General features: G+C 47.6%; 2 protein-coding genes across 5 annotated transcripts in view; both read right to left on the reverse strand.

Annotated features, from left to right (window-relative positions):
- KPNA6 (karyopherin subunit alpha 6) overlaps nt 1–1,851 on the reverse strand; it is a 53,900-nt gene extending 52,049 nt beyond the window's left edge. Inside the window, exon 1 of the mRNA XM_041766727.1 lies at nt 1,557–1,851. Within this exon, the coding sequence (XP_041622661.1) occupies nt 1,557–1,560 (4 nt within the window). The 5' untranslated portion in view covers nt 1,561–1,851. The remainder of the gene's footprint in view (nt 1–1,556) is intronic.
- A 2,485-nt stretch (nt 1,852–4,336) lies between these two features.
- On the reverse strand, nt 4,337–23,930 carry TMEM39B (transmembrane protein 39B). Of its 4 annotated transcripts, XM_041767780.1 has the most exons (9): nt 23,808–23,930; nt 22,021–22,147; nt 21,294–21,513; nt 20,620–20,703; nt 20,142–20,296; nt 12,633–12,969; nt 11,518–11,705; nt 6,272–6,392; nt 4,337–4,790 (listed from the first exon to the last, which is right to left on the reverse strand). In XM_041767780.1, the coding sequence occupies exons 1-9, from the start codon at nt 23,809–23,811 to the stop codon at nt 4,548–4,550; spliced, it is 1,479 nt and encodes a 492-aa protein (XP_041623714.1). In that variant the 5' UTR covers nt 23,812–23,930; the 3' UTR covers nt 4,337–4,547. The 4 variants fall into 4 exon arrangements, with proteins under 4 accessions (XP_041623714.1, XP_041623713.1, XP_041623716.1 ...); XM_041767779.1 differs by lacking the exon at nt 23,808–23,930 and having other exon boundaries at nt 22,021–23,798; XM_041767782.1 differs by lacking the exons at nt 22,021–22,147; nt 23,808–23,930 and adding an exon at nt 20,857–20,901 and having other exon boundaries at nt 21,294–21,435.
- Between the last annotated feature and the right edge of the window lie 2,034 nt (nt 23,931–25,964).

Here is a 25,964-nt window from a genome sequence, read left to right on the forward strand (position 1 = left end):
GCTCTAAACACTGTGCTATCTTAGTCCTCAAAGATCTTAACAACACTCCCTTTCCCTTCCTTCTAGAGCTGAGGAAAGGAAGAATCGGAAAGGAAAATAACACTGACTGTGGGCTGTACTAGATGCTTTCTACTGCATTTGATATTTAAGTGACTTCTCTGGATGAGAGCTAGAAAGTGGCAGGCAGGATTGTAATACCAGATCTGATTCTAAAGTTACTGCCTTGCAGCTCAAGGGAAAAATTTATGTTTCCTCAGGATCAGAGTTCTTACAAAACTCAACCCCAGAATCTCATTTAGCTCTCCCCTCTACACACAATAGTTGGGGTTAGCAATTCACTTTGGAGTTTTTCCGTTTTGTTCAGATTAAAGATTTCAAAGTGGACCCACTAGCACCAAAACAAAACACCAAAAAACCCCAAAACAAAACCCTTTACAACTTTGCCTAGGGGTTAAAAGCTTTCTTCCCTTCTTTCCAGCCCAACCACTAGGTGGCCAAGCCATAACAAAATGCAGCTATAAACCAGGGCATTGGTGGGATCACCCTGGTTTAGCCACTAACTGTGCGTGACCTTGGGTAAGTTACTTTACCCCTCTATAAGCCTTAGTTTCCTTACCTGTAAAATAGAGTAACAGTTGTATCTGTCTCATTGGGTTGCGCGCATTAAGTAAAATTTGACACGTGAAGCACTCAGAATCATGCCCACGCGGAGGAAGAGCTTAGTAAGATGAATAGCTTTTAATGCTTAAGAGAAAACAGCTCTTCACTGATGGTGCTGTCGCTAAGTCCAAAGACCTCGCCTTCTTATTCCGAGCTAAGGCCTTGCCAGCCGGAGTCCCTTCAGAAAGAGCAACAGGTCGCTCCTTTTCTCCTAACCAGGGCCAGGCCCACACCTGAAATCCCCAATCTACCACATGTGGCCCCGAGGTCTTGGCCTGCGGTTTCCTACTACTGGGCTGTCAATGGGTCCAACCGAACCACCCCATTTCCGCCCGCGGCTCGGGAAGTTCTGCCGGCCTTCAGCGGCCGGGGCTGCTTTCGGCATGGCTGCCCCTGGTTACGGGCCTGGAGTCGGCTCGCCTGGCGCTACCTCACCAGAGGACTCTATTCACGACGTAAGCAGGGTTTCCCCGGAGTTTACAGGAGCCCCCGGATCCAGTCAAGATGCGCGTCGGTCAAACACGCCTGGCGAGGGCTCCTCAGCGCCGCCCCGGCCTGCCGCCGGTAGCCCGTCCCCCAGCCCGGGTCTCGGCGCAGGCCGGAGGGGCGGCCCCCTTCCAGACCCCGGGAACGCGTGGGCTCCGGCCCAGGGCCACCACGTGGGGGCTCCAGGCGTGGCAAGGTGCTCCCGGAACCAGCCTCCGAAGACTGCTCCCGCAAGGGCCCTCGTCCGGCCCCGAACTGGCCTGAGCGGCTCTCCCGGCCTGGCTTCTCCCCTCAGACCTCTCTGGAGGAGCCTCAGACATCTTCCGCAGACCAGAGACAGGCTCCTGCTAGATCCCAAGCCCCAGGACTGCCTCAGCTCGAGTCCCCAATTGCCTGGCGTCCTTACTCACCCATCGCGGCTCCGCTCGCTCCTACTTGGCGGCGGCAGCGGCAGCGGCGGCAGCTTCAGCGGTAGCTTCAGCAGACAATATGGCGGATCTGCAGGACGGCAGCCCGAAACGGACAAACAATTTAACATTCAACCCGGGGAAGAAACGCGCTCTCCGCCCCACAGCCCAGTTTACTGGGAGGAGCGCATTTAAAGAGACCGCAGCTACTAAAGGCGGGCGAATAGGGATGGATTATAAAAGGAGTAGTGGAGAGCGACTAGGAGGGATACTTACTAAGGAAAATCAAGAGTGCTTAGGAATTCTCAGCTTTTCCTGCTCGTATTTCCTCTTTATAGTGCGGTCTCCTCTCCTAGAAAATTTTTCTCCCAGAAACGCATTCCTTCCTCTCGTAGTTAAAGCCGATCACAGACCCTGAGCTAGATATTTATAAGGAATCCTCTGGAAGAAGGGATTTGCTTAAGGATATGGAGATAAGGAAATGAAGAAGTTAAGAGTAAACCCGATTACAACCTTATTGGGAGATAAGTGGAAAAATAATGAGACCGGTGCAGGGCTTTATAGTTGACAGAGCGCTTTCATCCTCCACCCTACCCCCAGCAAGCTGAGGGCAGGAGGGGTGTGTGTGTGTGTGTGGGCGGGATAGGTTCTGTATTTTTATCACCATATCTTAGGCACCTAGCACAGGATCTGCACATGGTATATGCTCCATAAATAATTTAGTAAAAAAGGAACAAATAAATAAGCCTGTGATTTCTAATAAGCGAGGATGATCTCCCTTTTTAGAGATAAGGAAATTGAGGCTAAGTGTTCATGTGCCTTTTGAGTCATGGAATTTATGGCTGGTATACATCAGACCTCCCTTCCTCCATAATGACAGGCCAGTTCTGTCCCCCAACTCAACAAACAGAAGGCTATGTCTTCAAGTCACCAGTCCTACAGGGAACTGTCTTTTGGCAGCAGAATGAGAGACCTGGGTTTCCAGGTTCTGTTGCAACAAATTGCCTTCTCTAGTTTGTGCCTGGCCCATTAAGGAAAACAACTCAAAAAGTCAACTCTGGAACTCAGGGTCAGGCCAGGAAAGGGAGCATTATCTATCTCTTCCTACTGCCACTGCTCAAGGCTGAATCTCTGTGTTTTCTCCTGGTTGATTTTGCCTGCTTCTCACTGGTCTCCAAGCTCCAGGCTTTCCCACTTGCACCCACTGTCTCAATAAAGCAGAGACATGGTCGAGTTGTTCCTCTGCTTAGCATCTTCTGTCATTAGGTACTGTCCAAACATTTCAATCTGTCACACAGGCTGGTCCTTATTCACTTCTTGGTCTCCCCACTAGGCAACCCAGGCTCCATCCATATTTGGGGAACCCCCCTTTCCCAAATATGCTATCTTTTGTGCCATTGTATGTGCTGTTTCCTCTGCTTGAAATGCAATGCCCTCCCCTTCCCCCTTGATCAAAGGGTGAACAGGTTCACTTTCAAGACCCAACTCAGGGACAACTAACTGGGTGGCTCCGTGGTTGAGCATCTGCCTTTGGCTCAGGGTGTGATCCCGGGTCTGGGGATCAAGTCCCGCATCGGGCTTCCTGCATGGAGCCTGCTTCTCCCTTTGCCCCTGTCTCTCATGAATAAGTAAAATAAAATGACCCAATTCAACCCTCCCTTTCTTGAAAAACCCTGTCTTTCCAGACAGTCTGGGTCTCTCTGTCCTGTTCCCAGTGCCCTGGACATGTATTTTCCTCAGCACTTAGCACCCTAATTTGCTCACAAGCTATGCCTCTTTCCTGGTTGTCTAAGGAAGGGACATCTTCCTCATCTTTGTATCTGTTCCATGCCTAGCATGATGCCTCCCTCAACAGAGACACCAAAATCTTTTGTTGTAGTGTCTGTCTCCCATACGCCACCACAGTCTTATCTGCATATCCTGTGGCTAACAAGGGCTCAATGAAGGAAAGCAGAGTAGACTGGCTAGGACTGTCCTTTTCTCCCAGCCTGAGCCCTCCAGCCTGTCCTGTAGGAGCCAGGTAGCTCTCTAAGCATCTTTGTTTCCAGTCTAGTGTTGACCTTGCTTACACACCCTCCCCTGCCCAGAACCATTGGTCCTCCCTAATCCATCACCTCTCTGCAGACCCACCCCACCCCTGCTCCATGTTTCTTATCCTCCCTGCTCTAGAAAACATTCTGCTTCCCCTTCCAAAATACACCAGGATGTTCCAAATCTCTGGGCTATTCCATGTGTCCTTGAAGTGCCCTTCCCCCATTTTGTCCACCTAGGAAGTGGCTGACAACTCAGACTATCCCATCCTCCAAAAAGTCCAGAGAGTATTCTCTCCTGTGGTACTCTGTATCTTGCAACTGTTATACCCATCTCAGTGTAGTAAGACTTTTTTTGTTTCTGTCTTGGCATCCTGTCTACCACAGCACCTGACACACAGCAGGGCCTCAGTGACTGCATGCTGAGAGCAGCAGGACATCACATTCTCCTGGGATAGTGGTGGTTTTTGGCTTCTGTGATACTTCAGGCAAGTCACTATAGTTCTCTGTGCTCATTCTTCAACTATAAGATTGGAGTGACAGCACCTACCTCCTAGGGTTGTCATAAAGGTTGGATTGAGACAAGGCCTATAATACACATAAGAATAATGTCCCATATACAGTATTCAGCCGTCAGAAGCTACCACTGTTTCCACAACCTCTGGTGCCTCAACTCTTCTCCAATGGAGAAGGCAGGACCCACAGAGGCCCCAGAGGCAAGAAGGGAAAGAAACAAATGACACACAGACTTAATGGGAGTATAAAAATAGGACTTTTCCCCCCCTCATAATCACATCAATTATCAAAGAAACAAACAGTATGTAACAAAAATACAAAGCTCTGGTAAATTTTTTTTGTCTCTTTTTGTGGGTTTTTCTGCCCCTCACCCAACCCTCCCCAACAGCCCCTTCCCAGAGAACCCCTGGCTGAAGCCTGGATGCTGTCCCTGGGGTCACCCTGGGGCTTAGGAGAACCGGTGGTCCAGGTCCCTCTGGGGGCTGGCTGAATAGGAGTAGGCCTTGCCCAATACCAAGCGGTCCCGCAGCAGCTTGAAGAAGGCATAGTAGTTGCTGAAGAGGATGAGCGCCAGTGAGATCGTCTGGTGCCACTTTTCAGAAGACATTAAGGAGTATAGCTGGTAGACAATGACAGCACCCTCCAGCAGCAGAAGGATGTTGAGGATCCGTAGTGGTTTGCTGAAAAAGAACTGCCCAGGAAAAGGTAGGCAGAAATGGGAAAGTATGTTCTAATAACCTGCCTCTTGGAAGGGGCTTCTGAGGGGGGGAGGGTGGCAGTGAAGGGGACAAGCTCATGGGGCCCCATGCAGACGTGGGCGAGGAGGAAGACTGTAGGGTTGGGTGTGGATTTTGCCACCTCTCTGCTTTTGCTTGTGGTCGTTCTTCTGTCAAGACTACTGCTTCCCACAGCAGTTGTTTAAGATCTTGCTGAACCTCCCCCAGGAAGCTTTTCTTGAGAGATCTTGCTTGCTCACTCAAATTTTTTCTGGTCTACAATCAACACCTTGTTATATGTGATCCTTCTGGGTACAATCAGGCCTGAACAAATTAGAATCTTACGACACAGGTGTGGAAAGTTATTACAGACTCTACAGCCTGAGTCACCCACTTCTTCATGGGGAGCACCCTGACTTAGGCCAGAAACTTCCAGGGCATGTGGCGACACCTCACTCTGACCTGGTGTTTTCAAAGCAAGGGAGAGTGCAGGAACTCAAGAAAAATGTTTTGATCAGTTTGAAAGAGTGATCAACGCTTAGGGAATCTTGATTTTGCAGGGGCCAAGGTACCTAAACCTCAAGAGCTGCTTACAGGATAAGAAGAGATGTGACAGGAGATGGGAGTCCAAGAAACCAGCCCGCCAGTCTCAGCTCTGCATCTGACAGCCTGCAGAACCCTGGGCAAGTCCCTTTCCTGTCTGGGGCTCAGATTTCTCTAATGTAAAGAGGGCACCAAGATCAATGATTTCTGAAACTGTGTTCCTTAGAAACCCAGGTTCTGAGGCAGCCTTTTAGGGGCCTACAGCAGTGGTGAGTGGGAAGTAAAGGGAGTTCCAACCCTTTCAAATAGAATGGTGCCATGAAATCCTATATACCAGACTTTAGTCTATGACTAAAGTGTTGGAAAAAAAAGGATTTTGATAACAAAATAAGTAAATAAAATGGAGACCACTAGCCTCAGTGATTTTGAGCAGTTCTTTTCACTATGCTGAGGCCATGAGTCCTTACTATGGGACCCCAAGTTTCCTAGCAAAGCACCCTTGAACAAGTCAGATTCTAAGTCTATTTCAGCCTCAGAAAATGAGGATAGCCCTGGTACTTCTCTCACACACATCCAGCAATAGTTGGATTGAGGGTGTGTGGCAGGTGCTTACCATTGTGCCTGGCACACCACACTGAATGAGAACAGTTACGATTTTTGCCCCTGAGAACCTCTCTTTTATTTTATCAGTTTTCCTGCCTCCACCTGATGTTTTCAAAGGTCTGCTACCAAGTAAGCTGCCGTTATGAAGTCACCATACAGACGGCTGTCCTGTGCTGCACAGGTGGAGTTTCCTTTGGATTTGAGAAATGCTGAAAATGGCTTTCTGTTGCTAGGACATTATCCCCTGCCCCCAGATCCTCCCGCCCTTGAAAGCAGCCCTCGCCCCTTCTTCCCCGGGGAGGAGACTCACGTGGAAGCGGAAGTGGGAGACGTCAGAGGGGATGGCCACGTTGTAGTGGCCCACTGCTTTGTAGACGTTCTTGCTGTGCTTCACCAGCACGCCCTGTGGCCACATGCATTCCTCTGTCCACCTGGAGGCACAGCCCAAGAGTGCCCCTTATGCCCAGCTCGCCCCCAAAAGGGGGTACCAGAAGACTGGGCCTGGTGTGACCACCAGGGCCCTACTCCCATTTCTATTATTTAGACACAGTGACTTTCCTTTTTTGGTCTTAGTTGCCTCCTCTGTAAAAATGGGGTAAGAATCATGAGAAATCCACTGCACTGGGAGTCAGAAGGTCTAGGGTTGAGATTCATGTCTGAGGGACTGTCAAGAAAACCCTTTCCCTCTAGTCCCACCTAGAGCCTCCATTAGTCCACCAGAGAGCTACCTGAGTGATCTTGGGAAAACACCAAGCTGAGCCTATTCTCCACTCAAAACCCTTGGAAGTATTTTCAGTGCCCTTGGAGTCAAGTCCCTAAGGATTCGCCGTGGCCTCTGAGGCCCTGCTCGGTCTTCCAACTCCCTCCTACTGTACAGCTTGTGATCAAGCCATTCAGAGCTGCTTCTAGTTCCTCCAGCACAGTTTACTGTTTCATGTCTCTGCATAAGTCACTCCCTCCAACTGGACTGCCCTTCTTGATCCCATCCTTCTGGCAAGTTCTTTCTATACTCAGGATCCTCCAGAAAGCCTTTCTCCAACTCCCTAGAGTTCAGCATACTTCAGCACCTCCCTGGATTTCCTGCTACTGGTCCACTCTCCTCAATGTTTCGTTACTTATTTCCCTGTATCCCTCACTAGTCTGGGAGTCTTTGAGGGAGGGGACGGTGTCCATTTCATCTCTGTGTCCTTAGAGCATGGCACAAGGCCTGGCACAGAGGGGCCTTAGAGAGCACATGAAGGTGGGATGGTGGAATCTTCCGATTCTTCCAGTGTTCTGTCAGATTTCCCAGGGACTCCAAGGGTCCTGGGCCAGAGGACAGAGAATTGCTGTCCACGAAAAACCCTAACTCAGGTTCCTACCCTGTGGATTCATTCATTTAAAAACCAGTTATCAGGGCACCTAGATGGCTCAGTCAGTTGAGCATCTGACTCCTAGTTTCAGGTCAGGTCCTAATCTCATGGCTCATGAGAGAAGCATCAAGCTCTGCACTTGGTGGGAGTCTGCTTGGATATTCTCTCCCCTGCCCCTCCCCTGCTCACATGTGTACTCTCTCTCTCTCTCTCTCTCTCAACCATGTAAATAAAAAAAAATTTTTTAAAGATTTTTATTTATTCCTGAGAGACACAGAGAGACACAGAGAGGCAGAGACACAGGCAGAGGGAGAAGCAGGCTCCATGCAGGGAGCCCAATGTGGGACTTGATCCCAGGACTCCAGGATCATGCCCTGGGCTGAAGGCAGGCGCTTAACTGCTGAGCCACCCAGGCCTCCCAATAAATCTTTTAAAAAAAATTTAAAAACCAGTTATCATGTTATACCTAACAATGTGGATGAATCTCATAGGCAATATACTGAATGAAAAAGCAGCAGAACCAAGATTTCATTTATGTTAAGTTGTAGAACAGAAGAAGTAGAAGAAAGTAGAAAAATGGTTGTCTAGGTGGTGGTGGTGAGTGGAAGGTGGTCACTGGGAAGAGCCAAGAGGAAATTTTCTGAGAAGTTGTAAATGTTCTACATCTTGTTCTACCTATACATGGGTGTACAGGACTATCAAAACTCAAAGAACTGTACACTTTAAGATTTGTGCATTTCAGGGTGCCTGGGTGGTTGTCAGTTGGTTGTCTGCCTTCAGCTCAGGTCATGATCCTGGAGTCTCAAGATCGAGCCCTGCACTGGGATCCCTGCTTAGTGGGGAGTCTGATTCTCCCTCTCCCTCTGCCCCCTCCCAGCTCATGTTCTTTCTCTCTCAAATAAACAAAAATCTTAAAAAAAAAAAAAAAGATTTGTGCATTTCAGACTCTTAACTACAGAAACAAATTGAGGGTTGCTGGGGGGGAGGTAGGCAGAGGCTAGAGTAACAGGGTGATGGGTATTAAGGAGGGCACTTGATGGAATGAGCACTGGGTGTTAAATGCAACTGATGAATCACTAAATTTTATCTTTGAAACTAATTATACATGTTCATTAAATTGAATTTAAATTTAAAAAAGATTGCACATTTCACCATATATAAATTTTACCTTAAAAAAACATGAAACACAAACCACCAAAATTTTCTGTGGACCTATTATAAGCCAGGCATTCTGCTAAGAGATGGCCAAGTGTTTAACAGGCAAGGATCCTGACCTCCAGGAGCTTTAGTCCTGGGAAAATAGGCAAGCAACTAAGCAAACAGAGTAGGAAGTGTTAGGTGCAATAATCACGATATTACAGGATTGTGAGAGCACAGGGGAGGGGGCCCTGAACCCATTGTGGGTGGTAAAGAAAGTATTGCTAGAGGAAGCAAACTGCTAAAGGATGCATAGGAATTAATCAAGAAAGAAAGTTGGAAATGGTAGTCCAGGCAAAACAAGCATCATGTGGCTTAGGCATAGATACAAACATACACAAAGAATCTGATAATCTGGGATGCCTTGGTGGCTCAGTGATTGAGCGTATGCCTTCGGCTCAGGGCATGATTCTGCAGTTCTGGAATCAAGTCCCACATTGGGCTCTTTGCATGGAGCCTGCTTCTCCTTCTGCCTATGTCTCTCTGCCTCTCTCTGTGTCTCTCATGAATAAATAAATAAAATCTTTGGGAAAAAAAAAAAGAATCTGAGGATCTGAAGCGGTCTGGTCTGGTTAGAGCACAGTATGAATGGAGAAGGCAGGGTAAAAGAGGATGCAGAAAAGGCTGGCAGGACCCAGTTCAGCAGCTGGGAAGCCATGTGAAGGGGTCTGGGTCTTCTCTACAGACCAGGACCATTGTGAGCAAGGCACAGGTTTCTCCTCATGTTCAGCTTTATTTTATCTTTCTATTCCTCCTTCCCCCACAGAGGCCAAGGCTAAGCTAGGCCCTCTTCTGGCTCATTTAGCAATGTCCATCAACTTTCCTGAACCATTTGGACAGAGCCTGAGAAGAACCCTGACTAGCACAGAGGGCTATCTGACTCCAAAGGTTATGGTCCTGACCACAGTTCTCTAAGTTCTCTTACTTAGCCTTACCCCAGAGAGAACAGTAGCATCCCTGTTTTATTTTTTTTATTTTTATTTTTTTTTTTATTTATGATAGTCATACAGAGAGAAAGAGAGAGAGGCAGAGACACAGGCAGAGGGAGAAGCAGGCTCCATGCGCCGGGAGCCTGATGTGGGATTCGATCCCGGGTCTCCAGGATCGCGCCCTGGGCCAAAGACAGGCGCCAAACCGCTGCGCCACCCAGGGATCCCGCATCCCCGTTTTATAGACCAGAAAGCAAAAACCCAAAAAGGCCAACAGCTTGCCCAAGAACACTCATGTATCCCTTCTTGGAACATCAGAAAAGAGGAAGAAAAAAAATGACCATTGATAAGAAAATATAGCATTCTCATTCGCCCTAAGTCCTGGGGACAACCCAGGGACCCTTGGGGGGCTGTGTCTGAGGAAATGGATAAGTCCCAAGCTAAAAAAAGGAAAGCCTGTAAACAACACCTATTATGGGACGCCTGGGTGGCTCAGGAGGTTGAGCGTCTGCCTTTGGCTCAGGGTGTGATCCCAGGATCGAGTCCCACATCGGGCTCCCTGCAGGGAGCTTGCTTCTCTGCCTATGTCTCTGCCTCTCTCTGTCTCTAATGAATAAATAAATAAAATCTTAAAAAACAAAACAAAACAAAACAGCACCTACTACAATGTTCCATGCTACTCCCCTGCATTATTTATTTTTTATTAAAAGTAATCTCTAGGGCAGCCCAGTGGCTCAGCGGTTTAGCGCCACCTTCAGCCCAGGGCATGATACTGGAGACCCGGGATGGAGTCCCGCATGGGGCTCCCTGCATGGAGCCTGCTTCTCCCTCTGCCTATGTCTCTTCACCTCTCTCTCTCTCTCTCTGAGAGGCAAACGTGTCCTCTGTGCTTAGGTAACTTGCAGTGTGCTGGAGGTGGCATAAAGTAATCTCTATGCCTTGGGCCCTGCCATACCCTACTCTGGCCTCAAGGCGCCTTTGTGTGTCTCTCATGAATAAATAAATAAAATGTCTTAAAAAAAAAAGTAATCTCTATGCTCAAGTTGTGAGGCTTGAACTCACAATTCCAAGGTCAAGACACATGCTCTACTCAGCCAGCCAGGTGCCTCTGTAGCCTCCCTTGGCATCTCTGCTTCTTGGTGGATCTACCTCTAAAACCTGTCCTAGGGACCTCTTCTCTGCCACACCTTGTGCTGGGCCCAAGGCTTGGATTTGATTCAGGTGGGCCCAGCCTTAAGGAGCTTTCGGTCTAATGGAAAGTGAGGGTAACCTGGATGAAATGTACCATGAGGTAGGTACTATGAAGGAAGAGCCAGGCTGAGAGGAGACCGACCTAGCACCTCAGGGCTCCTGAGCAGATGCTTCTGTCTCTGCAATGCTGTCCTGCAGCCGGGCTTCTTTCTCCCCATCATCCTATAACCATTTGTGTACATGGCTATCACCTCCACCACACCAACATCCTCAAGGACTACATCTCAGTCATTCCCTCTCTGTGGCTCTGCTTCCCTGGCCAGGGCTCACCATCGGCTGACATGGCACCATATCCTCTGACCAGACTGATGTTTCTAAGGCACCTTGGAATGGGTTCCTCCACTGTTTAAAACCCTCCATAGCACCCTTCTGCCTGTAGGTCAAAATCCAAGCTCTTCTGTCCAATACATAGCACCAGGTCAGTTACAGCTCTGGGAAGGTAAATGTCTGCCAGAAAGAAGATGACCTAATGATTGAACAATGAGTGAGCAGGTGACAGAAGCAGAGAAGCGGAGAATGAATGCAAGAGCATATTGGTCAATGAGGTGAATAAATAATGGTCAGTGAATGAGAAAGTCAATGGGTCTATGAATTTACTGCCTGGCCTCCTCCCACCTCCAGCACACTGCAAGTTACCTAAGCACAGAGGACACGTTTGCCTTGGGCCCTGCCATACCCTACTCTGGCCTCAAGGCGCCTAGCATATGAGATGTGCTCAACAACTATCTGCCAACTGAATGAATGAGTTGGTGAGGGAGGAGACCAGTGACTCCACAGGCACTGACCATAAGGGGGTAGACTGGGCAGGGGAGGGGAGGGCGACTCACGGGTGCTGCAGCACATTGGAGCACAGTGCTGGGTCCACCTTCTGCCAGCAGCCCAGGTGTGCAGCGGCCTTGTGCAGTAGGTCGCAGTAGCTGGCGGGCAGCAGGTGCTGCATGAGGATCACTGATGTGCTGATGGACACCAGCAGGAAGAGCTCACAGGACCAGCGCTTGTCATAGTAATGTGTGTTCTGGGAGCAGTGAGAGATGGATAAGGCCAGGAATGTCCATAATGGCCTCCCTCCCTCCCCCTTACCTGATTCTACCTGCCTCAGAAACCATGGCAGCCTTCTGGGAGGAGGGAGGAGGCCTAAGGCCAAGGATCAAACACCAAAGAAGACTTAAGCTTAGACCCTGTGGCCACTACTCAGTCCTACAAACTCTTCTTACAGAAAAATTGCTCCCACTGCTTACTTCTCTGAGCCAGAGCACAGGCTCTGGGATCCAACAGACATGAGTACCAATCTTGGCTCTGCTGCTTATGAACTATGTGATGCTGGGCAAGTCATTTCATTTCTCCATGCTCTAGCTTTCTCTTCTTTTAAATGGTAATAGTTACCAATCATCTCTGAGAGGTGTTAGGAGGATTATCACATTCATGAAAGCTCTAGAACACTGTAGGTGGTCAATAAACAGTAAGTCGTCTCAGCCTCAAATCACTCAGGGCAGTCCATCCCCGGAGAAATGTTTCAAGCCTACTGTCAGCTGGGGAGGGACCTTCCTAGGCGACCATACTGCTAGAAAGCACAGGCTTTTGGAATCACTCAGGTCTGGATGAATCCTGGCTTTCCTACTGAATGATAAAGCTGGATACTGTGACATGCCTGGGCCACAATAGTCATAGTGAAATACATCACTGTTTTGTTATCAAGTACTATGAACAACAGTGTCATGTCCCCCTCATTGGCTGGGTGACAGGTGGTGCAGGTCACTTGGAGAACAGCCTTGTTCTCTCCACTCTACAATGGAGGCAGTAGTTACTCTAACCCTCCAGAGAACAGATAGCAATCTGATCAAAAGTGGTCCACTTATTTATGCAAGCAGGAGGGCTCCTGGGGGGCAGGCAGCAGAGTAAGGCCCCAAACAGGTCCCTCCCCTCTCTGGGTTGAGCTACGCACCTTCACGAACCAGACAGGCACAAAGGCCACATAATAGGCACTCAGCATGGAGCTGACCAGCACTTCCTTCATGCGCCAGTTGAAGTCCATCTTGAGGAACTCCACCTCACTGCGGATGAGACTGGGGGACAGGCAGCAAGCATGGGTGGGCATGGCATCTGGGCCGTACAGCTGCCGTGTGTGCTGCTTCCACGTCTCCCTCAGTGTCAGCAGATAGTCCCGGCTCCGCGCCAGGCCACTGACGGCCTCTCGGGGCCCCATGGAGGCCATGTGGCTGAAGAGGTTGGTCTTGCGGAGGTCACAGTTCAGCTGCAGGAACGGAATGTACATCCCAAACCTGCTGGGGAATACAGTGGTGAGGAGAAGCCTGCCCCATGGGCCACAATCCCAACCCTTACCCACAGAGGGAATCTTCTTTCCTCCCTGGGCCTTAGCTTTCCTGGCTACTCAGAGGGGTAGAATTTACCCCCATCTTTCTATTCAGCCATTCTCTGATCAGACATTCAACATAGGTGTTATTGGGTGCAGGCCAAACATTGTGCCGAGCATCGGGGAATAGAGTAGGAAGCAGGAGATGAGGCCCTGCCTCGTGGTCTATTGCTAACAGTGATCCTAACAGCCCACATTCATTGGGCACACACGTTGTCTTCTTTTGCTTCTCCTAAGAACACTATGCACTCAGTACTATTTTGTATCCCTCCGAAGAAGCTGTGGCTCAGCTAAAGGTTGAGTTTGAAGTGGATTCCCAAAGGTTACCCTAAGTAAGGAAGCAATACAGCTGAGATTCAAGCCCAAAACCATCTGGTACCAAAGACCAAGATACATACTCAACAAATACTATGAGTGATTAATTAGTTAAAAATGTACAAGGGGTGCCTGACTGGCTCAGTCGGAGAAGTATGTGGCTCTTGATTGTGGGGGTCATAAATTTAAACCCCACACTGAGCACAGAACTTACTTAAAAAAAATGTATGCAGTACCACAAGAGAGGTCCAAGTTGTTACAGCTGCATACTTGAGAGTCAGCTCATCAGCTTGTGGAGGAAGGTGGTTCAGGAATGGTATTTACTATGTGCCTATTATGTGCCAGGCACTGAAATGGGCCCTTGAAAAGTACTAATCCCTTTCCTTGTGCAGTACCCTTAGGGCTGTAGCTAATTAGTCAAAGGGCGCATCGCTGCTATCTTCTTTTTTGGCTGGTATCTTTTGAAGAGAAAATTAGATGGACCCAAAGCCCAGGAAAGTAGATAAGTAGGGAAAGTAGATAATTAAAAAAAGTAGTTAAGAGCCAGGGCACCTGGCTGGCTCAGTTGGTGGAGCATATGATTCTTGATCTGGCAGTTGTGAGCTCAAGCCCCCCACACTGGGGCCTAAAGATTACTTTAAGTAAAATAATAAATAAAAAAACAAATAAGTAAATAAATGGGAAACAGTAGCTCAGTACATGGAACACTGTAATAGGTGCTATTTACAGGCTTTCCTTTTTTTAGCTTGGGGCTCATCCTTTTCTCCAGGACCTCAGACATAGCCCCACAAGGGTCCCTGGGCTGCCCCCAGGAGTTAAGGCCAATGAAAATGCTGCATTTTCTTATCAGTAGTAATTTTTTTTTCTTCCTTTTTTCTGTTCCAAGAAGGGATACATGAGTGTTCTTGGGCAAGCAGTTGGCCTTTTTGGGTTTTGCTTTCTGGTCTATAAAACAGGGATGCTACTGCTCTCCCTGGGGTAAGGTTAAGTAAGAGAACTTAGAGAACTGTGGTCAGGAGCATAGCCTTTGGTCGAATAGGCCAGGGTTAAAATCTCAGCTCTGCTAGTTACTCGCATTGTAATTTAGAGCAAGTTATTTAATGTATATGAACCTCAGTTTCCTTAATTTGCCCTGTTACATAGCTTGTATTGATTTTCTACACTTAGTCAGGCATTACACCTAGTGTTCATAAATACTCTCTTTAAACCTTCCAACAATGCCCAGCACGGTGCTTGATCCAAAGGAGAAGATCCATAAAATTTTGTTTAGAAAAGAGAGATCAGTGATTGTATGGGACAGAAAAGAAGACTGAAATGGGATTCCCAAAACACTCTTCAGGACACCTTGTGGGAATGAAGGAGTGGGGAACCTACAGGAACATACAAGGGATTCAGACCCAAATTTAAGTCCAAGTATTTAAGAATCTCCCTGGTTTTGCCTCTAAGAAGGACTGCAAATATAATTAAATTATTTGGTAACAGCAAGTGACTGCTCCACAGGTCACAAGTTAGAAGCAACCTCACATGTAAGATGGCAGATTCCCTCTCCTTTTCTCCACTTAAGACGCGACAGTATAAAAATAGAAAAGAAATTCCTATCAGCAAAAAGAATGGGAATGGGATTATCAGTTCACAAGTGATTTTAACAAATTTAGAAAGCAGATGGAAACATGTTGACAGATGAGGAAGGAAGCCATCATCTACAGCAGCGCTGTTCAACACAAATATAATGAGAATTACATACGTACTTTGAAAATTTCTAATAGCCACATTAGAAAAAAATATGAAGCTAATTTTAATACTCAACCCAATATATGCAAAACATTATCATTTCAACATATAATCAACATTTACAAATGAGATTTTTACTTATTTTAAGATTTTACTTATTTATTTTAGAGAGAGAGCGAGAGCTAGAGTACACAGAAGTGCATGCAAGGAGAAAGGGGAGAGGAACAGGCAGAGAATCTCAAGCAGACTCCACACTGAGTGCAGAGCTGATGCAGGGCTCAATCTCACAACTCTGAGATCATGACCTGAGCCAAAACCGAGAACCGGATACTTAATGGACTGAGCCATCCGGGCATAACCTACTTTCTTTTTTTGTTGTAAGTCTTCAGAATCTGAAGTTTATTTCAGATTATGACACACTTCAAACTAGCCTCTTTCAAGTGTTCAGTAACAACAAGTGGTTAGAAGCTGCTAAACTGGATGTAGGCCTAGAGTGTATAGGTCTAGAATATGCTATGAGAGGGCTGCCCTGGGGGTAGGAGCTTATCTGCCCAGTGACCCAAGGGAGACTCTGGCTTGAAGTAGGCATAGCTGATAAAGGGTAGAAGCAAGCAGCAGGACTGAACAAATGGGATTAAGCAAAGATCTGTATTTATTTGTAAGAGTCAGTCCCCTCATTCTCTTACCTCATGCAACTCTGAAGGATTCTTCTGTAAAAAAAATTTGAACAAACTGTCTAGGAAGAATTGTGGTCTCTAGTGGGGGCACCCTAGAGTAACCCCCTCACTCTGGCTTCTGGCCTATTGGAGCCCACAACCCGACAACTAGCACCATACTCCCTCATCCTAAAGCAAAGTCTGCCAGTCAGTGTGTCCTACTTATGTACTTAGAATTCCTGATCAAAACTCCCACTCACATATACAATGACAGAGGGAGACGAAGTGTGGTTCAACCTATTCAGTCCTCCATTTGTAAGTGTAAAGAGACAACCAAAGAAACTAACTATGCTTAGGGGATCCCTGGGTGGCTCAGCGGTTTAGCGCCTGCCTTCGGCCCAGGGTGTGATCCTGGAGTCCTGGGATCTGGATCAAGTCCCACATCAGGCTCCCTGGATGGAGCCTGCTTCTCCCTTTGCCTGTGTCTCCGCCTCTCTCTCTCTCTCTCTCTCATGAATAAATAAGTAAAATCTTAAAAAAAAATAAAAAGAAAGAAACTATGCTTATAAAACTAGCAGCATGAAACAAAAAACTGACTCTAGTAGAAAGACAAAATTCAGGGAACAGAAGAGATTTTTTTTTTTTTTTAATTTTTTTTTTTTTTATTTATGATAGTCACAGAGAGAGAGAGAGGCAGAGACACAGGCAGAGGGAGAAGCAGGCTCCATGCACCGGGAGCCCGATGTGGGATTCGATCCCGGGTCTGCAGGATCGCGCCCTGGGCCAAAGGCAGGCGCCAAACCGCTGCGCCACCCAGGGATCCCCAGAAGAGATTTTTAAAACAAGAACAGAATTCTATGAGAAAAGAACAATCAGAAAACAAGAGGCCTTAGAAATGAAAATATGATTGCTGAAAAACTCAGTAAAAAGCTAAAAGATAAAGTTGAGGAAAATCTCTCTAAAGGCAAAGTAAAAAGAGAGAGGAGTAGGACAGAGAAGGCAGGATGGAGGGAGGGAGTAGAGGGAGAGAAAAAGAAAGATGAGAGAAAGGGAAGATATGAAAAATATGAGAGAAAATATAAGAGAAACAGATGATCAATCTATGAGGTCTACCACCTGATGAACAGAAGTCCCATAGAGAATAGAAAAAAATGGAAGGAAGAGATTATCAAAGAAATAATAGAAAAATTTCCTGTTCTGAACAAATACCCACATCTCAGGTTGAAAGAGTCCTAGAGTACTGATAAGATGAATGACAAAAGTGCCACACCAGATACCACCTTGTGAAATTTCAAATCAAAAGATTAACAGGGTATTTCTAAAAACTTTCAAAGGAAAAAACAAGTCATCTACAAAGTAACTGGGATCACACTGGCATCAGACTTCTCATTAGAAACACTGGATGCCAGAGACAATAGAGTAATATCTTCAAACTTCTGAGAGAATATGAATTTGAACTTAGAAATCTACATTTAGCTGAATCATCAATCAAGTATGAAGGTAGAATAAAGGCATTTTTAGACATGCAAGGCCTTAGAATGTATAAACCTCCCACATACCCATTGTTAAGGAAATTACCTGATAATGCACTCCAGCATAATAAGGGAGAAAACCAAGAAAGAGGAAGACATGGGATCCAGGAAACAGTGGATCCAACCCAGGAGGGCAGCGAAGGGAAGTCCCAGGCTGAGAGCTGTACAGCAGGCCTAAAGAACAACCACTCCAGACTGGAGCAGGAGGATGGAAGGCTCCAGGAGGGATGTCTTTAGGGGGAAAAATGGACTCCAGGCAACAGGTAGCATGATTGAGAGGCTGGATAAACTTGAGGATATGTTGAAGGCCCATCATTCTTTTGTCAACAAGAAAAAAGAAAGACAATTAGAACTCCAAGAAAATAAAAAAGGCTGTATAAGAAAGTTACAATCTAAATATGAAACAAACTAAAATGTGTCATGATTTTAAGCAATTGATGGAATGTAAGAAAAGAGAAACCATTTGACCTTGACACAAGGAACTTTCTTTTTTTAAGAGGCCTAAGATTATAACTCAGTAACTATAGAGAAGGAATATCATCTATGCATACTACTTGGCCCTGAAGTGAATAATATTTTCATACTACTTACTGCTTTTTAGTGTTTAGAATTAACCTTAGACAAAGAATGGAAGACTTGAATGTGGTTATAGAGAAGAATGTGTATGTCATGCTTAAAAACATAAGAGAATACCTGCCAGGAAGTGAGAGGTGGAAGAGGGGAGGAAAAATGGACGAGTAGAGTTCCTAAGATTACTGTCTACAGAAAAGGGATTAAGATACTATTGTTGATGAAATAAAAAAATACAGGCATACGGATATTATTGGAAAAGATAATCAATAGAGCAATAACAGTTACAAAGTACTGGGAACAGTATGGATGGAAGGGTGAACTAAGTAAATCTTCATCTGAAATCGAAGGGAATCAATGTATATGTGCGCCTATATGGGTATATGGTATGCTTGTACATGCATAAAACATTTCCAGGATATATAAGAAATCAGAAGTATTGGTGGTTGCCTCTTGAAAGGGAAACTGGGCAGCTGACAGACAGGAGCCAAGGAGACTTTTTCATTCTATATTCTTTACACATTTTGAATATATACATTTTACACATATTTATACATTTTGAATTTTAACTCTGTAAACTATTATCCCACTATAAAATCAATCCTACGTTTTTAAAAAGAATAAAGATACAAGGATGCTAGAATTATGGGGGTAACTTTGGAGAAGTGGGTTAAAAAGCTGAAAAGTGGGGTTGGAGGCTGCTTTTCATCATAAGCTTTCTGCACTCCTGGATTGATTTGCTGTGATATGCCTTCCCGATGTTAATAAAAATTTATACGTGAAATAAGAAAATAAAGCAAAATATGAATACTGGGTGATACTTGTGTTTGAGGAGAATGGATTCACTGGATAATAACTATAAAGTAAAAAAATTAAGGTGACTGTTGACGGCTGTAACCAACTAACCCCTGGAGGGCCGTTTGTTAATATCAGAAATATAAATGGACTGCACCTTTCAGCACAGTAATTCTGTTTCTGGGAATCTGTTATACAGGACTATTAGACAAGCAGGCAAAGATGTACGCAAAAAGAAGGCTCCTTACTTCATTGTCTCCAATAGGGAAAAGCTAGGAACACCTCAAAAGGTCACCAATAGAAGACAAATACGACAACTGTGAAAAGCCTATACAACGGATATTATGAGATCATTAAAAAAATGAGGGCAACCTCTATGTATTGCCATGGAAAAATATCCAAGTTATATGATTATGTGAAAAATGTAGTAAATTGTGCAACATCATGCATGGATTAATTCCTTTTTTCTAACAACAACAAAAAAGTATGTGCATATGCTTGAACAGAAAAAAGTCTAGAAGGATATGTTGCAAATAATGGTTTTCTGGGACACTGATATTAGAGGACTTTCCTACATTAAAAGCTTCTGTAACGTTTATTGTTTTTATATGACACATGTCTCACTCTTATAATTAAAAACTAGTTATAAGTAAAACAGGTGTGATGGGGCTCCTCCCATGACAGTGCCCTTTTCATCATGCAGGGTAGAGAGGAATGAGTATCCGGCTCTGAAGCTTCTCAGGCCAGAGAACTGGCCCAGCCTGAGGAAGTTCATGAACCAGAAAGAAAGGCCAGGGGCTGGGCAATGACTAAATGCCCAGGCAGCCAGGAACCTGCCCTAGGCACAGCCAGAGTGGATGGCTTGCCAAAGTTCTCCCCAGTTCAAGGCCAGAAGGGGGCAGTCCTGGGCTTCTCCCAGACACTACCTTCCCATCAACAATCTGGGCTCTGGAGATGGAGTGACTGAGCAAACAGACACCAAGACTGACATACACACACGTATGTGCAGATACACGCACACACACGTGCATGCAGACACACACGTTTCATGCACAGACACCCACACAGAAACAGGCATACACGCTGGTGCTTGCATGCACAGAGCTGGGGGAGGCACTGAGAGATTACATAAACACTAAGATACAAAAAAAGACAGAAAAAAAAAAAAAGAAAGAACCGGAGAGAAAAAGGAAGGGAGAGGGAGACAAAGCCCATGCATCCTCCTCAGGAATGTTCCTTTGGCCTACACACACAGATGTGAGTCCCGTTCTCACCTCCCCCTGGGTGGCAACTAGAGTAAATGATGCCTGTTCTCTCAGTTTCTGCTCCTGCGGGAGAAAGCTAATCACCTTGTTCTCAGGAGGCTAGGTCAGACAGTGGGAGAGTCTTCCAGGTATGCGGGCCTACTGACCCAGCCACGCTCAGGGCAGACGTCAGGAGCCCGGTGCTACGTGGTGAAGGGTGAAGTGAGGGGTACTCACGGATAGCAGAGGAACAGGAGGTTCAGGAAGGAGTAGGTCCTGAAGAGGTGGATGAGGGAGCGGCACAGACTCCAGCCTGTTGCCGTGAGAACGGTGAAGCGGGTGAGGAACAGCAGGACCGAGCGTAAGAGGGAGACCTTCCCCCTCTGAGAAGCCTGGGTCAGGGCGAGATAGGACGGGCTGGGGCCTTGGATGGAGGCCACGGGGGTTGTGCCCAAGTCCCACCCAGCATGGCCTGCGATCCCACCCAGGGAAACATGGGGACAGCAGCCTGGGCAGAATCTGGCAAGGTGAATCTTTTTCCTCAATGCCCAGCAAACACCAAAGAGTGATGGGATGATGTAGCGTTCTTCAACCAAGTTCAAAGGGAGCCCCCAAGGAAATGCCTGAGGCTTGAAGGGTTTGGCATGTTTCCTTGGTACCCCCCGGGGGAAAGGGGAGTCCCAAAGTCCCCGGCCAGCCTCTAGGACCCAGTCACCTCCTTCACGATGGACCCAATGAAGCGGCGGCCCAGAACGATGGTGGTCACCATCAGCAAGTTGAAGTCGATCAGGTGGAAATTCTGTCAGGGGGCAGAGGCCGGGGGGTCACATGGGCCCCCTGCCCATAGATGGGTGTTTTTCATACCCCCTCCCCCTGCCCAGTCCTTTCCATAGGGACTGTCCCCACTCTCTGACCTTCACAGGCCTCCAGCTGAGTCAGGCCAGGAAATTACCTAGAGGAGCAGAACAGGACCCAGAGGAGGGAAGTGGGACAGTCCCTGGAGATAAGAGAGTGGTGTGTGAGCCCTCTTGCTCTGATCACCCATGACCCTGTCCCTGAACCTCTTTTTCTGCATGGAGATCTTTCCACTCCTGAAATACTCATGTATGCCTGTGGCTCTTATCCTGCACAGGACTTAAGACTCTGTGCTCCTTTAAGCAAAATCTGTCCCGTTTCTCTCTGCTACCTTTAAAATGCCTAAAATGGTACTGAGCAATGAGGGGTGAGCGTTCAGGAATCATTCGCTTCCCATTCCTTCTATGCCCTCCATGCCCAGCATGAGGCCAAGTGTACAGGGCGCTTGGTAAGCTACGCTAAACTGAAACCAAATGTCATGAGCACTGGAGCACACACACACACACACACAGCTGGTCCTAGCTGGGCACCTACCAAGGAGGTGTGGGAGGGTGGGTGGGAGGGTGGATACCACCACACTGTCTTGTAGATGTTGATGTAGTGCACGAAGAGGGCTATTAGCTGGCAGAAGAAGAGCTGCAACTCAAACAGAATGCTGGCCTGGACTGGCAGCTCAGGGATCTTGCAGTGCTGAAGGGGCACAACCGTCTGGGTGGCCAGTGGGGGGCTGGAAAGGCCCGTCCCAGAACTGCTCCTGGGAAGTGAGAGGGAAAAACATTAGGAGCTGACCAGAGAACCCCATCAAGACAGGCTTCCAGGACACAGGATGGCGGGGCTGGATCAGAAAGGCAGCTCATGGCAAGGATTGAGTTTCCTGATCCTGCCTGTCAGACAAAGGAGCCAGCGAAGACTTTCCTATCCCTAATCTTATTTAGGCCTTCCAACATGTCCCAGGAAGGAAAAAATTATTAGATCCATTTCACAGATGAGGAAAAGGAGGCCCAAAGAGAGGAAACAACTTGTTCAAGTCATGAGAAAATCAGGAGCAGGACCGTATACTGGAATCCAGGCCTTTGGGCTTATTATACTATGTCCTGCCACATCTACCCAAGTGAGCACCACCTGAGCTTTTTTCCTGCTTGCTATACTCAAACCCCCATCTGCCATCTGGGGTATCATATCCTAGAGTCCGAGCCTAGTAAAGAAGAGCTTTGTTCGTATTGTCCCTGTGAGCCCACAGCAAGGGGAAAGAGTGTTTTACCTGGTGCGGGAACGGACACTGGTGACCGATGCACTGGAAGTATGGCCCCCACCAGAGCCCCCTGAGGATCCTGGCTCACACAGTGGATTTCGACAGTAGGATGTCCTGTTGGGACCTCTTCGTCCTCCTGTGGGACTCAACATAAGGTAGATCCTCAAGCCAGAAGGCGTATATCAAGGATAACAGCAATGATACTGGCTACTAGTTACTGGGTGTCTCATTGTATGATTCAATTGCAGAGACCTCTGATCCGGCCCCTGTCTACCTCTTCAGCCTCATCTCCTACTATTCTCTGCCTGGCCTCCATGCTTCAACCATACCATCCTTTCTCTCCTTAAGTAAACCAAACTGTTACCTCTTGTACTTGCTGTATCCTATCTGCAAAGCCCCTCTCTGACTGCCGTTTTTAAAGTATCTACCTCCATAATTCTCATTTTTATTTTTTTCTTCACAAAGAATTCACCCTTGGAATTTATCTTATTCATTTATTAACATATTTATTGTCTTTCTCACTAGAATGGAAGGTCAGTGAGGTCATTACATCTTTGTCACTGTTGTATCCGTTACCCCCACCACAGTGCCCGGTATAAAGTGCCATGAACTACATGTTGATGAATTAATGAAACCAGCAAAGTAAGTTTTCCACAGGTTAGGAAACTGAGTTTACAACGTGTCACAGGTAGTTTGGGTCTGAGGCTTGAGCTGTTAGGTCTGGTATAACACTGCTCTGTTCAGATCCTACAAGTCTTATGATTCTGGGCACCCTCAAAGCCTTTTCCTCAAGAGTCTGAGATCCAGCTTAAACAAGTATCCTTGTGTCTCATGGTCAGGAGCAGGGCCTGAACATATAGGGTCAAAGATGTGGGCTCTGGGAGAATGCTGTGGTGGTGGACCCAAAACCTATTTCTCTAGGCTTAGCAGTCCACCCCAAGCTCCCAGGCACCATCCTACACAAAGGTCCTGTACAAAGCTCCAAAGCACCACCCAGTCCTAATCAAAGTTACAGCCTTATTCAAATCGCGGCTGCACAGTCTACACACACCCCACCCACACACACCCCTGGCCCTAGCTTCTCAGCTCAGAAGCTTTTCCCACACGTCTCCAAAAAAGTACTTGTCAAGGAGCTCTGCACCCCACCAGCCCCCACCCCAAAAGCCCTGTTCCTATAGTATTACACCTGGCTTAAACATCCCACACGTGCACCCTCAGCCCACAACTCTGCCCACACTTAACTCCTTTCTTTAGAAGCTCTTACACCCACATAAAGCCCCTGGGCCCAGAAGCCCCGCCTACACACTGTTGTCAGCCAAGAAAACCCGCCCACAAGCCAATAAAAGCTTTCTGCCTAGAAGCCCTTATTCAGAAGGGGCTCCCTAGGTCCGCAAGGTCTCCTTCCCGCCCCAACGCCCCCAGTGCAAAGACCCTACAGCCCAGAAAATCCGCCCCCGCCCAAGCTCCAACAGCCCCGGGGCTCCGCCCGAGCACCAACGCCCCGGCGCCCGCCTAGCCCCGTCCCCACTCTGGCCCGGGCGAGGATCCCCCACCGAGCCCAAGCCCCAACAAGCCCTCTCCGTTTTAGAGGCCCCGCCCCTGCGCCAATGCCCCGCCCCCGCGAGCGAGGCCCCACCCCGCGAAGCGACCGGAGGGGGCGGGGTCCCTCTGCGCCCCGCATCCCCTCCCCCTTCCCTCGCTGGGATCCTGTCCGCGTGGGGGAGCAGTCAGCATCTTGGCCATCCCGACCCCCACGCCCGCTTGTTCCCCGGCCGAGCCGGACCCGCTCCTCTCACCCATCTCCTCCCCCCGGCGCTCTCCGCTCCGCCGCCGCAGCTCCTGCGGGCAATATGTCGGAGGCGACGGCGGCCGGGAGAGGACTAACCGCCGCAGCCCAGTCCCCGGGTAGCAGCCGCGCGCTCCCGCCTGGCCGCCAAATTTGCATACAAGGCGGGCTGGAAGCTGGGGGCGCGCTTCTTAAAGGGGCCGCGCGGACTAAGGCGGTGCGTGCGCGCTCTTTGTCTCGCGGTCCCCTACGCCCTTCCTGCAGCTGCTGCTCCGAGACCCCGAGGGAGGGAAGTCACCTCCTGCTCTTCCCGTGCGTTTCTTCTCCCAGCGTCTTCAGGCCCGAGGGAGGAGGCCGGAACCGCTTCGGGGCTCCTGCCCGAGATGGACCGTATCCTTGAGTGGCCCACAGGCGCCTCAAACTCAACGCGGGCTTTGGTCTTTGTCTTCAGCCTTATTTTTCTTTGGTCCACCCTAGTCAAAACCTGGGAGTCATTCTCCTCTTTCCCTCGACCCCCCACAACCAGTATTTCACCTAGTTTTGCCCACCCTAAGTCCTAAATCTTTCTCTTGCCACCACCTCAGTTCAAATCCTGGTTCGCTCTTTCTGAGCCTTGCAATCTTGTTTCTTGCTCTTTACAATGAGGCTGGTAATATTCACCTTATAGGTGTTGGTGAGGAATGAATGAGATAACTCATGTAGAAGGTCTGTTTTAACAAATGTTAGCCATCATTATTATTAGGATACATGGCAAGTACTTAACACAGAGGAAGCACTCAATAAATGACCTACTGCCACCAATTGTTAGGACTTCTTCCCTCACAAAACCTATCAGCTGTGTGTGTGTGTGTGGTTTTTTTTAAGATTTTATTTATTTATTCATGAGAAACAGAGAGACCGAGACACAGAGAGAGAAGCAGGCTCCATGCAGGGAGCTCGATGTGGGACTCCATCCTAGGATCTGGGATCACGCCCTGAGCCAAAGGCAGACGCTGAGCCACCCAGGCGTCCCCTATCAGCTGTCTTAATCACCTGGTAGCTCCATGGCTTAGCCCAGTGCTTGGCACATAACAGACATCAATATTCAATTAATCGAATGAATTAGTAGATCCTTAATTAGTATATATTCACAGAGCTTTTTTTTTTTAATTTTTATTTATTTATGATAGTCACAGAGAGAGAGAGAGAGAGAGAGAGAGAGGCAGAGACGCAGGCAGAGGGAGAAGCAGGCTCCATGCACCGGGAGCCCGACGTGGGATTCGATCCCGGGTCTCCAGGATCGCGCCCTGGGCCAAAGGCAGGCGCTAAACGGCTGCGCTGCCCAGGGATCCCCTATATTCACAGAGCTTACAGTTAAGTGAGAGGAGATGGACATAAAATTAGTAAATTCGTTAGTATGTTAGAAGGGAATAATTGTGGAGGTAAACAGGAAAAGGGGATGGGAGAGTGCCATTTTAATTGGGACAGTCAGAGAATGCTTCACTGAGAAGGTGACGTTTGGCCAAACACTTGAAGGAAATGACTGAGTCAGTCATTTGGTTATCCAGAGAAAAGGGGTACTCCAGGCAGAGGGAAAAACCAGTGGAAGGGCCATCAGGTATGAACATAGCTAATGTGTTTAAGAAACAGCAAGGAGACCAGTGTGGCTTGGCTGAAATAGACATGAGAGTGGGACATAAGAAGGGACGGACCATATAGGGCTCCTCCTTACGCTGAATGAGATGGGGAGCTATTGGAGGGTTTGAACTTCTATTTTTAAAGAATCACTCTGGCTCCTGTGTAAGAGTAGACTGCAGGGCTGCAAGGGTGGAAGCAGGGAGACCAGACAGAGGATAGGGCAATGATTCAAACAAGAGATATTGATGGATTGTAACAGATTGAGTGAGGGAGATGTGTTAGATTCTGGATTTGAGGGTAAAAGTCAATAGGATTTGTGGACAGATTGGATAGGTGTAAGGAAGAAAGAGAAGATCAAGTATTACTCCAAGGTTTTTAGCCTTGGCAAATGGAAACGTGTTTAACACGTATACACCTATTAAATTATAGATTTTACACCATGTCAGGCCTTCTCTTCTGAGAGAAAAGATGTGCAGAGAGGGAGAATGACCAGCTCACAAAGTAGAGAAGAGACCAGGGCTAAGATTCCTTTTTCCAGCTAAAGAAATTC

This window comes from Vulpes lagopus, chromosome 8, assembly GCF_018345385.1.
Source record: "Vulpes lagopus strain Blue_001 chromosome 8, ASM1834538v1, whole genome shotgun sequence".
Classification (NCBI taxonomy): domain Eukaryota; kingdom Metazoa; phylum Chordata; class Mammalia; order Carnivora; family Canidae; genus Vulpes; species Vulpes lagopus.